The sequence below is a fragment of the Abramis brama genome (genome assembly GCF_963993115.1).
Source record: "Abramis brama genome assembly, chromosome: 17".
NCBI lineage: Eukaryota > Metazoa > Chordata > Actinopteri > Cypriniformes > Leuciscidae > Abramis > Abramis brama.
The window spans coordinates 32,929,569-32,943,167 of NC_139979.1; the positions used below are offsets into that span (position 1 = coordinate 32,929,569).

The following is a 13,599-nucleotide window of genomic DNA, read 5'->3' on the forward strand; positions in this document are numbered from 1 at the left end:
ATTCTGGTCTTTAGATAAGTCCTTCCTTCATTGTAAATCTAAAGGATTTGTTTCAGCAGTTTTACCAGCTGATAAATGAATGCTGCATAGTTTGAGGTACCATTCATATCTGTAGCGCAAATGTGTGCTATTGTGAATCTGCTTTGAAAACATTTCTATTATATAAAGCCCTGCAAAAATAAAGGTGTTTGACTTGACTTAAATTTAGTGTTACAGGTTTGTTTATTGATTAATCCTAAGTATGATAAATAATATAGAGATGCTTGACTTATTAAACACCACTAATTAACACTATGATGAAAGCAATAATGACAACAGGTGTGCAGTGACAAAATTTAATGCGATGGCAAAGCAAGGTTTTGTGTCATCCTGTAGGTCAACTATTCGCTGCTTTAACTACTAATACTCTTCTGGGAAGGCTTTCCACAAGATTTCGGAGAGTAGAGCATTTGTGATGTCAGGCACTGATGTTGGATGACAAGGCTTGGCTCAATTCACCCCATTTAGTTTGGTTGGGTTGAAGTCAGGGCTCAGTGCGGGACAGTCCAGTTCTTCCACACCAAACTCATCCAACCATGTCTTTATGGACCTTGCTGTATGCACTGGGTCACAGTCATGCTGCAATAGAGCAGGGTCTTCCCCAAACTATTCCCACAAAGGTGGATGCATAGCATTGTCCAAAATTGCTTGATATGCTGAAGCTTTAAGAGTTCCTTTCACTGGAACTATGGGGCAAAGCCCAACCCCAGAAAAACAACCCCCACCATAATCACCCTCCACCAAACAACCCCACACCATAATCCCCCTCCACCAAACAACCCCACACCATAATCCCCCTCCACCAAACAACCCCACACCACAACCCCCCTCCACCAAACAACCCCACACCATAATCCCCCCTCCACCAAACAACCCCACACCATAATCCCCCCTCCACCAAACAACCCCACCACATAATCCCCCTCCACCAAACAACCCCACACCATAATCCCCCTCCACCAAACAACCCCACACCACAACCCCCCTCCACCAAACAACCCCACACCATAATCCCCCCTCCACCAAACAACCACACCATAATCCCCCCTCCACCAAACAACCCCACACCATAATCCCCCTACACCAAACAACCCCACACCATAATCCCCCTCCACCAAACAACCCCACACCACAACCCCCCTCCACCAAACAACCCCACACCGTAACCCCCCCTCCACCAAACAACCCCACACCGTAATCCCCCTCCACCAAACAACCCCACACCATAATCCCCCTCCACCAAACAACCCCACCTCCACCAAACAACCCCACACCATAATCCCCCTCCACCAAACAACCCCACACCATAATCCCCCTCCACCAAACAACCCCACACCATAACCCCCCTCCACCAAACAACCCCACACCATAATCCCCCCTCCACCAAACAACCCCACACCATAACCCCCCCTCCACCAAACAACCCCACACCATAATCCCCCCTCCACCAATCAACCCCACATCATAATCCCCCTCCACCAAACAACCCCACACCATAATCCCACACCATAATCATCCTCCACCAAACAACCCCACACCATAACCCCCCATAACCCCCTCCACCAAACATCCCCACACCATAATCCCCCCTCCACCAAGCAACCCCACACCATAACCCCCCCTCCACCAAGCAACCCCACACCATAATCCCCCCTCCACCAAGCAACCCCACATCATAATCCCCCTCCACCAAACAACCCCACACCATAATCCCCCTCCACCAAACAACCCCACACCATAATCCCACACCATAATCACCCTCCACCAAACAACCCCACACCATAACCCCACATAACCCCCTCCACCAAACATCCCCACACCATAATCCCCCCTCCACCAAGCAACCCCACACCATAACCCCCCCTCCACCAAGCAACCCCACACCATAATCCCCCCTCCACCAAGCAACCCCACATCATAATCCCCCTCCACCAAACAACCCCACACAATAACCCCCCTCCACCAAACAACCCCACACCATAATCCCCCTCCACCAAACAACCCCGCACCATAATCCCCCCTCCACCAAACAACCCCACACCATAATCCCCCTCCACCAAACAACCCCACACAATAACCCCCCTCCACCAAACAACCCCACACCATAATCCCCCTCCACCAAACAACCCCGCACCATAATCCCCCCTCCACCAAACAACCCCACACCATAATCCCCCTCCACCAAACAACCCCGCACCATAATCCCCCCTCCACCAAACAACCCCACACCATAATCCCCCTCCACCAAACAACCCCGCACCATAATCCCCCCTCCACCAAGCAACCCCACATCATAATCCCCCTCCACCAAACAACCCCACACAATAACCCCCCTCCACCAAACAACCCCACACCATAATCCCCCTCCACCAAACAACCCCGCACCATAATCCCCCCTCCACCAAACAACCCCACACCATAATCCCCCTCCACCAAACAACCCCGCACCATAATCCCCCTCCACCAAACAACCCCGCACCATAATCCCCCCTCCACCAAACAACCCCACACCATAATCCCCCTCCACCAAACAACCCCGCACCATAATCCCCCTCCACCAAACAACCCCGCACCATAATCCCCCCTCCACCAAACAACCCCACACCATAATCCCCCTCCACCAAACAACCCCGCACCATAATCCCCCCTCCACCAAACAACCCCACACCATAATCCCCCTCCACCAAACAACCCCGCACCATAATCCCCCCTCCACCAAGCAACCCCACATCATAATCCCCCTCCACCAAACAACCCCACACAATAACCCCCCTCCACCAAACAACCCCACACCATAATCCCCCTCCACCAAACAACCCCGCACCATAATCCCCCCTCCACCAAACAACCCCACACCATAATCCCCCTCCACCAAACAACCCCACACCATAACCCCCCCCCCCCCCCCCCCCCCCCCCCCCCCCCCCCCCTCCTCCACCAAACAACCCCACACCATAATCCCCCCTCCACCAAACTTTACACTTGGCACAGTGCAGTCAGGCATGTACCGTTCTCCTGGCAACCACCAAACCTAGTCTCGACCATTAGATAGCCTGACAGAGAAGCGTGATTCATCACTCCACAGAACTCATTTTCACTGCTCCAGAGTCTAGTGGCGGCGTACTTTACACCACTCCATCCGACGCTTGGCATTGTACTTGGTGATGTGAGGATGTATGCAGCATCTTGGCCATGAAAACCCACTCCATGAAGCTCCTGCCGCACAGTTGTTGTGCTGATATTAATGGAAGTTTCTTCAGCTATGGAATCAGCAGTGTGTTGGCAATTTGGCATCAATCCCACTTACAGTTGACCATGAAATATCTAGCAGGGATGAAATCTTGCAAACTGAAAAGATGGCATCCTATCACAATATCACTGAGCTCTTCAGAACGACCCAAATCTTTGTAAATGCAGACTTAATGGGTGCTTGATTTTATACACCAGTGGCAATGGGTCTGATTGAAACACCTGAATTAAATTATTAAGAAGTGTGTCCCAATACTTTTGTCTATATAGTGTAGATGTGAATAACAGCAGGTAATATTGTTACTACGTGGAAGGTGTGAAATTAAATGCTTACAAAACAAAAATGGTTCAATAGGGAAGTTATTACAACTTGTATTGTTAGTGTAATTCAAGTAAAACTTTTAACTGAATAATATACATGATTTTAAAGATTGTTTAAGTATTTGATATGTCTAATCAAACCTAATGCCTTAAGGTGTAGACATATTTACCATTGCTCTTTGAATTTTTGCAGACAAAATAATTTCAGTCCATGCACACTGTGAAAAAGCAGAAAAAACCTTGATGCATCCAGTTTCAAGACTTTTTTGAGTATACTCAACACATGTACTGTAATAAAAACAAATTTTGTATCAACTTAACAATTAAAGTTGGTCTGTGCTTTCACCAAACATAATATATCAAGTTTTATGAATTCAAAAATGATAATGTCTTTTATTTGTGGATCCAAAATCAATAAGCTTGCATTTTTAGTTAAGCTTAGGATTAACATTACATTAAAGTGATGATACACTTTCAGAGTTTGTCTAACTTGAATATCAGCAAACTGTAAAGGTTAGTTATTTCTCTACAACAAAACATGTATAGGAGTAATTCTACAATATAGGGTACATTTCATGTCCATTGATGATAATTATATCTTGTTCCAATTTTCTTCAGAAATATCATGTTTTATAAGCATGACTGACATGCTTTTTCGTTTCACTCGGTGCGGTTCGATCTTTTTGCGTTTTGATGCCCTCGGTCTGGATGAGCCTTAAGGTGGCTGAACTGGCAAGCTTTTCAAAGCTCAGAGAATTTAAGCAAAAATTAAAAAACTAAAACGTTGAAAAAGCAAAAATAGTTTGTACATACATGATGCTTTGATGCATGAAAAGAAGTGTTGTTTCTATGCCGGGCTCCTGCTGTGAACAGGCTGGCTCTCATTGGTTCATTAGGACTGTGAATATGCAGGCGGTGAGCAGCGTGGGGGCGGGCAAGCGCTTATCTCTCTCTCTGCTGAAGCTCCCCTGGCATGACAAATCTTCCCGAATCTCGCTGGTATTGAGGGATCTGTTCACACCAGCTTCCTGTAGTCTAAACCAGATATCTGCATTCTTATTGCCAAGATCAGCTGTCTCAGAAATTGCTTATTTGTTGCTCATGCATCACAATAGTTAACACAATGTTAAAGGGATTGATCAACTAAAAATGAAAATTGTCATCATTTAGGCTACTCACCCTCGTGTTGTTCCAAATCTGCATTATAATGCATTATATATTTTCATAAATAATTGTAACCACAGTTAAAATGCATTATAACATATAACATAAGTTTGTCATGTTTTTTTAATTCAATGTACGCTCTAAAGGTGTAACAATGAATAGATAAATATTATAATGCATTATAACTGTGTAATTTTTCATGAGACCATGCAATGCATTACAAGGCATAATTAATGCATTAAAATACTTTTATAATGCATTGTATAAAAAAAGGCTTTAAGTAAAGTGTTATCACATTTCTTTGTTCTGTGAAACACAAAAGATGTTTTGAAGAACGTTGGTGTCCAAACATGACTTTCATTGTGTAGATAAAAACACTAAAACATTTTCTTAAAATATTAATCAAAAATAATTGTGAAAATTAATTATATTTTTGGTCAGATTATTTTTAATATTATTATATTATATCATATTGAGTTGCATGACATCTTGCTTGAGGTGATTCTTCACTCACTGTGACTGCGCAAGCCCTATCAGACGTATATCAGACATGTTTCCGAGCACAATGTGTTTTCCCTCCACAGGCAGAGCCTTACGTGATGTTCAAGAAGTCGGATAAGCCGCTGTACAGGAACGATCGTTTCGAGGGCTTCTGCATCGACCTGCTGCGAGAGCTGGCCGCTATCCTGGGCTTCTCCTACGAGCTGCGACTGGTGGAGGACGGCAAGTACGGAGCGCAGGAGGAAAGCACGGGCCAGTGGAACGGCATGGTCCGAGAACTGATGGACCACGTGAGTCAGACTCCACCGTCCAACACTGTTTTGATTTGCACGGTTGGCTCTTTTCCCACACATCTTTCCGTACAACCCTGTGAGGTTGAGCAAAATTGACCCCCTTTCAAATCATAAATGTGAATATACAGTGTATAGACTTGGCCACCCCCAAATATGTTGAATTGGAATTTAAATCATGAATAACTTGAATTTATTGAATAACAATTCAAAGAAAATCTAAACAACACAACATCTTTATAACAATAATAATCATTAATTTTGATTAATCATGACTATGACATGTAGAATCCACACACGTCTCTTTAATTTAATCTTTAATTTAAAATCACTATTTTAATTTATGCAATTTTCATGTGATCAAAGCTGAATTTTCAGCATCATTACTCCAGTCTTCAGTGTCACATGATCCTTCAGAAATCATTATAATATGATGATTTGCTGCTCAAGAAACATTTATGATCATTATTATCAATGTTGAAAACATTTTTGTGGGAAACATTTTTTCAGGATGCTTTGATGAATAGAAAGTTCAATAAACAGCATTTGCAATAGAAATATTTAGTAACACTATAAATTAATTTTAATAATTAATAATATTTACTGGCACTTTTGATGCATTTAATGTGCCCTCACTGAATGAAAAAGTATTAATTTCTGTAAGAAAAAAAACACTCTCTTATCCAAAACATTTCTATAGGGTGCTCTTCAAACTCATTTAATGTTTCTGGACAGACCCCATATGTTTTGTCTATGATAACACATTTTATCATGTTAATTCTTACTGAAAAAAAATAAAATAATAATAATAATAATAATAATAATATTATATATATATTTTTTTTTTAAACTGCACAGAAGTTCTATAAATTTCTTTGAATTGCATTCCATCGTAATTCTACTTAAACTAAAATTTGAATTAAAATTCTGCTTCATGTTTGTTGCCTCAATTCAATTTCAATTACATTATTAAGAAATTGGACTTAATTCTTAATTAAATTCAGGATGGTGCACAATCTTGACACACTTCCACCCTGCTGCAGAAGGGACGTGTCAAGATTATACAATAAAATGAGATGCTTTCAGTGTAGAGAGGAAACAGAAATGAAAATAAGAGTTAACAGTCTGTGTGTGTGTGTGTGTGTGTGTGTGTGTGTGTGTGTGTGTGTGTGTGCAGCAGATGGCATGAAGATGCGATAAAATAAAACTCAAGCACATACTGCCGAGAGGACACAAAGTGAAAAATCTGGCATTAGTTTTCCCTCTATAGAGCTTATTAAGCACACACACTTTTACAAACACACACATACACACAGGAGCAAACACTGCCCTTCGATATCCTCATTAGACTCCTCTAAGACGACGATAGGAATAAACACATTTCTGTGAAAGGAACGTTTTCTGCACGTTGTGTGTTCAATAGCAGTATCCGTTGCTCCAACCGATATATCAGACATCTCTCTTAGTCACTGCTCCTCAATTGGCCACGGTTGGATCGTCTGGTGTGAAAGTGTGTGTGTGTGTGTGTGTGTTGTCGTAACATTCCCCGGCAAACCCCCCCCACAAGACGAGAGCAGGACAGACTGTAATTGGCCTTGACAAGCTTTCAGAGCAGTCTGGAGTTTGCAGTTTGCCAGTACATTGATGTGCTAGAGATAAAAATATCTTGTCAAAGGACTTTAGAAGAAGAAGAAAAAAAGAAGGTAGCGAGACAACATCTGCTCACTTCTGGCATTAATTTGCCCCCTCTGGGAATAATTATAGACAATCCAATAATTCTAGACAGAAGCCTTTATTTTGAGTGAAATTATACCAATTCTACCAGTAAAAGCAGTGAAATTGAACTAAATGTCAGTTTTAGCGTGTCAGCGTTCAGACAGCAGGCCCTCCATGAGTTCTGGAGGAGGAATAACGCCTTCACCGTGTCAAAACCCATGTTTCTTTGAAGAATTATCGCATCGAAATTGTACTGGATATAATCTCACATTCACAATCACACTGTGGTCAAACTATAAAACCTCAGCACTGGGCTTGGACATGTGTCATTTAAATGTTAAGCCTCTAAAATAAGTTTGAAGGCTTGAAACTATTATGTAGGATTTAAAAGAGGAGTATATGGTGCAGAACTGGATACTTTGAAGATACTTTGTCATTTGATTACTTTCTTTTTTATTTAGGGTTTAATAGATGCTAACCTCTGAAGATAACATTTTACATAAAATGAATAAGTCTGGGATCAGTGTAAAATAACTTCACAGTTAAAGCAAATACTCAATAAGTTATAAGTTTCATTCTATAAACCACATTTTAAACTTTATGTACTGTATGCAATACTGTTAAAAAAAAAAAAGTTTTTTTTTTTTAAAGAAATTAATATTTTGAATCAGTAAAGACACATTAAAGGGATAGTTCACCCAAAAATTATGTAATTAATTATCCTCATGCCAACGTGCGTTCAGGAGAGCATCTCTACGCATGCGTGTTGTGTTGACGCGAGAGCAGACGTTGTGTGAATAATATTTTGTAAATAAATCACTTGCATCGCTTCATAAAATTAGGTTAAACCACTGGAGTCACATTGATTTCTGAAATGATGTCTTTACTCCCTCTCTGGGGCTTGGAAGTAGTAGTTGCATAGACTGTCAATGGAGGGACAGAAAGCTCCAAGATTTCATCAAAGATATCTTCATTTGTGTTCAGAAAGATGAACTAAAGTCATATGGGTTTGGAACGACATGAGGGTGAGTAATTACTGACAGACTTTTCATTTTTGGGTGAACTAACCCTTTAAATTGATCAAAAGTGACAATAAAGAGATTTGTAATGTTACAAAAGACTTCTGTTTCAAACAAATGCTGTTCTTTTGAACGTTCTTTTCATCAAAGAATCCTGATGTATCACCATTTCCACAAAAATCTGAATCAGCACAACTGTTTCCAACACTGATAACAATCATAAATGTTTCTTGAGCAGCAAAACAGCATATTAGAATGATTTCTGAAAGATCACGTGACACTGAAGACTCAAAATTCAGCTTTGCCATCACAGAAATAAATTACATTTTGAAATAGATTACAATAGAAAACAGTTATTTAAACTTGTAATAATATTTCACAATATTAATGTTGTTATTGTATTCAAATAATGCAGCTTTGGCGAGCATACGAGATTTAGTTAAAAAAAAACATTTAAAAAAAATCTCACCAACCTCCAACTTTTGAATGGTAGTGCATATGAATACACCTCTGAAAAGCTACATTGTTGCTTTGACAACCCTAATCAAGATGTTATGGCATGTTTACAATGGGCATGAGTGAAGCATCACATCTGAATCTCTCCCATTATAAACAATTAAGTTGCCTGCAATGGAGGCAGAACAGACTTTTTTTAAATTGTGCTGTGAATATAAACAGTACGACAGCATCTCTACCAGTTGACACATCTCAACCCTCACCTCGTACAGTCTTACTCCTTATTGATATGCTAAGAAGACATGGTTTTGATTATTGCAGCTGTGGTTGTCACAGTGATGACAACATATCACAGGCCACACCAACAAACCGAGGACATGTTGAGTAGCGTTCGTGTAGGCAGGATTGTAGTAAACTAGGCGGTTTGCCTAGAGCGTCATCATTGCCTTCCGAGGAAGCATCTAATGGAAATAAACCTCATAAGTAACGGATCTGGAACGCTTTCCATACGCCGCACTTTTAGGCTAAAATGATCAGCATAATTATAGTGCCTAGTGCTGTTTGCAACATTATTTGCATTGGAAATTTGCCTGTTATGCCTTAAAATGCTTGTCTTGCAGATTTCCAGTTTACAGTGTCTCAATTTGTCCCGCAGTATAATTTGCATGTAATGACTATATAGACGCCCCATCTCTTTAAGTATAGACGGTTCTGTTGCTTACAATGGGAGTGATCTACTTTGGGGTGTGTCATGTTGCTTCATTGATGTGTATACACAGTTTAGTCCTCAATGATTAATTATGGGTTTTCAATTGTATTATTAATCAAATGTAAAAATAAAAATAAAAACTTTTTTATGGAACTTCTTACTTAAGTTATTTCTTCCAAGAAGTGATCTGCGTAACTTTTAACTAAAACCCCCTAGACTGAGGTGTGATAAGAAAATAGATTGACTGTCCAACATAATCTAAATAACTATAGGTACACTTTATTTTGATGGTCCACTTTTACTAATGATAAGTAACTTTGCAACTACATGTCAACTAACTCTCATTAGAGTATTAGTAGACTGTCTGCTCAATATCTGCTAACACTTTATTTTGATGCTCCTTGAGAGACATTCTACTGCCTATAAGTAACTTTGCCACTACTTATTCTACTAACCCGAACCCTACCAGTCTACTAATACTCTACATGTAGTTGCAAAGTTACTTATTGTTAGTAGAATGTCTGAATTGGACTATCAATATAATGTGTAACTATAACAATTTTACATTTTGATGAATTGGTGGCGAATTTGTATGAATTTGTACAATTTTATTTCTTTTTTTCTTTTCTTTTTTTAAGCTTACTTTTCCCCCCCCAAAAATCTGACATTTCATCATACTAATTCACCACCAATTGTTAAAATGTTAAAAAAGTTATGTTTTCTCATGTGATTGAATTGGATGGTGATGACATTTTCCAAACACTGGGCCTCATTAATGAAACGAGCAGAATGGACAAATGATTCCCATTCTGGCGGCTTCACAAATTTTTAAAAACTGGTAAATTTTAGTGAACTGATTTACATTCACAGTAACAAAAATGACCAATGACTGCAGCATGTCGAACACCTTGGACAGTTTATTTCTTATAACATGTTTGTATGTGGACTAAAAGTTACAGTCTGAGAGACACGGGATATTTCCGCTTCTGACAGTGAGCCAACGTCGGCAGACCTGCGTAAAACCTTTAACCCCCTTGATTTCCCCTCTTTCATAAGTGCCGTTTTCATTTTTTAGTCTAGTTGGGTAGCTGAGCGAGTGGATTCGGTTCAGCGGCCCTCCGGTCCCTTAGACCCTGTAAATCATGAAAGGCTTTAGTAAGTGCTGAAACAGTAGCAGGTAAATCAAGAGAGAGAGCGCGAGTCCACGAGAGGGCTTTAAATTTCCTCTTAAACGCTGTGGGGCAGAGTGTGTGATGTGTAAAAGCCCTGTTTTCTTAATTTGATTTCCTCTAAATGCTTCTGCTTTCCCTGATTTACAGCCTATCGCTCTTTTCCCTGTGCGTTATTTGTTGGCAGAAAGCTGATCTTGCAGTGGCGCCGCTGGCCATCACGTACGCGCGGGAGAAGGTCATCGACTTTTCCAAACCCTTCCTGACGCTGGGGATAAGTATACTGTACCGCAAGCCCAACGGCACCAACCCCGGGGTGTTCTCCTTTCTCAACCCCCTCTCCCCCGACATCTGGATGTATATTCTGCTCGCTTACTTGGGTGTCAGTTGTGTGCTGTTTGTCATAGCCAGGTAACATACCAGCCACATATATATAGACATAACCCCACATCATAACCTCATCTCATTGACATTTTAGATTTTTTAGATGTTTAGATTTAACATTAGTGGCCTTGAAGGAATAGTTCACCCAAAAATAAAGTTTCTGACATTTACTCACCCTCATATCATTCCAAATCTGTATGACTTTCTTTCCGTGGAATGCTAAAGGTGAATTTTTCACCTCTTCTCTATGTTATCAAAGTTCAAGGCAAATAGGCCTGTGATGATGCAAAGGCCCTGTTTACACCTGGTGTTAAGATGCGTTTTGGTCGATCGGATCACAGCTGAATGGCGGTGAATGCAGGTGTAAACAGGGTCTAAAACGTTTTGAGCTTGTCCACTTTGAACCACTTCCAGAGGTAGTCGAAAACACATTCGGATTGCTCTTGTAGTGTAGACGCTCGTGTGGTCGAATGCGTTCCAATAGTCCCATCCTCCATTCCTTTTCAAAATCCTGCTCTGGTTATTCTTCAGAAATTCACTTTGCATCATCCATGGAAGTTTGACAGACTTGAAACGACATGAGCATTGAGTAAATGTTGACTTAAGGAATAGGTTAACTATTTCTTTGAGAATTCTGAATGCCACTCACAATATTTACATTATGAAATGTCATGAGATTCAGCTCAGTCGTTTCCTGGAAAATCGTAGAATTATGAAATTCTTGCAGGTGTGAATAGGAGATAACAAAGAGTTAAGGCTTTCATTTGAGCGAGAGAAAGAGAGAGAAAGAAGCACGGACACATAGGAAACACACATGAGAGAGGAACTTTAAGGGTTGCTTTGGTCTTCCTGTCTTGACGCGGAGGAGATACAGTATGTGCCTCTACTCTGATAATGCACGATAGCACAAACCACAAAAGCAAAGATGCTAAATCACAGTTTAAAGACAGTATGTGTGTGAACGACAGAAAGCAGGTATGCTGGGAGTGTTCAAGTGTGTGTGTGAGTGAGATTGAGGCATTTTCTGGTGTGAAACGCAACCCTCCCTCCCCATCCCTCGCTGTCTCTACTGTCTAGTTTGTATCTTTTTCTTTTCTGACTGGGTTTTTCCACATCCTGCTTCACATTTCCTTTGGCAATGTTATGATATCTAATGCTACAAAAAATGTGTTTGTATAGTTAGCAGCAGATATTGCTCTACATATACTTATTCCTAAACCTTCATTGCTTAAATTTGCTAAAACAAAATTAAGTAGCCATGTATAAAGTATGATAAATAAATTACACTTAATTGTTTATAATAAGTAGAGAGTACTGGCTAATGGTTCCTTAACTGGATATTCTGGATTTAGTGCAAGTTAAGATATCAATTAGAAAATAATTTCGATTCGTATTCAGTTTGTAAAAACAAACTAAAGTATAGCCTCAAGCAGCAGTTTGCAGAATCCACTGGCTATAGGAAGCTGCTGGAAAGAAGTCGATGAAATGGACTTTTTATGTATCTGTTCATAACTTTATAATAAGTTATTTTATACCTGATAGGGCTTATATTTCACAGCTCAGAATTGACAACTGTCAGTTCATGTTTTTCCTCATTGCTCCCAGATTGGCAGATACAGTATAGCATGCCAACTTCACTGCATCCATGAGTCAAAAACTGCAAACATATCTCGCTGTATGAAGGCTGAACAAATGTAGGGTGCCGTCCAGTTTTGACATTTTTATTGCACGTTATGAGGTCAAAACCAAAAATGTACAAATGAAACGTGCACAGATTAATTGTTCACAATAAGATCTATAACATACATTAAGAAAACAGATGTGAAAACAACTTTAATATTCTTACATTTTAATTTTCAAATCCCTGAAAGTACAACACATCCATAAACATTTTGCAAACTTAGAAAAACGATATGCAACTGTGACATGTATAAAAAAAAAAAAAAAACTGATTCATTGCATGACCCTTCCATCAGAAGTTTTTACATAAATGTCAAATACTGCAAAAATAAATAAATAAATCAATTAAAAAGAAAAAATAATAATAATAATTGGAGGAAATTATGGGTTCCTGAGTGAAATCTGTTCCTTGTCAGGAGTGGAACTCACATGTAAATGTGTAAGTCTCTATCTCAAAGGCTGACGATTTGAATAGCAAAAATTAAACTACAAGTTGCCAGGCAACCATCCAACCCATCCATCCCATAATTACAGAACGCAACTGGCCTCTTCTTCCATTATACTTTTAGTGCTCCTATTTGAAATGACTTTTTGTATGTACTTTTTGAAACTGATGTATGAGTCGAAATTATCTAGTGTAATCGACAGCTTATTATTTATTCATATCAGACCCAGAATTGTCCTTTAAATGTCATATACTGTAGTGAACTCTTAGAATAATCATTTTTTTAATCATTAATCATACAAAACCATTTTCATTTGCATTGGGTCTTTCCATTGGTCCTCATCTGAAGCATGGTGGGGAGAAATCCACAGAAAATGCCTTATTTTAACCCTAAAACTCTTGGGTTACTGCGTTCAGCTGGTCTAACCCAAGAGTGTTATGGTTAATGCACTTGTGC

At 40.0% G+C, this 13,599-nt stretch overlaps 1 protein-coding gene across 2 annotated transcripts in view; it reads left to right on the forward strand.

Annotated features, from left to right (window-relative positions):
* The window catches only part of grik2 (glutamate receptor, ionotropic, kainate 2), a 236,771-nt gene that overhangs the window by 161,582 nt on the left and 61,590 nt on the right, over positions 1-13,599 (forward strand). For both annotated transcript variants that reach the window (XM_084088605.1, XM_084088604.1), the window contains 2 exons: positions 5,358-5,564; positions 10,821-11,044. In XM_084088605.1, coding sequence (XP_083944731.1) covers positions 5,358-5,564; positions 10,821-11,044 — 431 coding nt within the window. The remainder of the gene's footprint in view (positions 1-5,357; positions 5,565-10,820; positions 11,045-13,599) is intronic.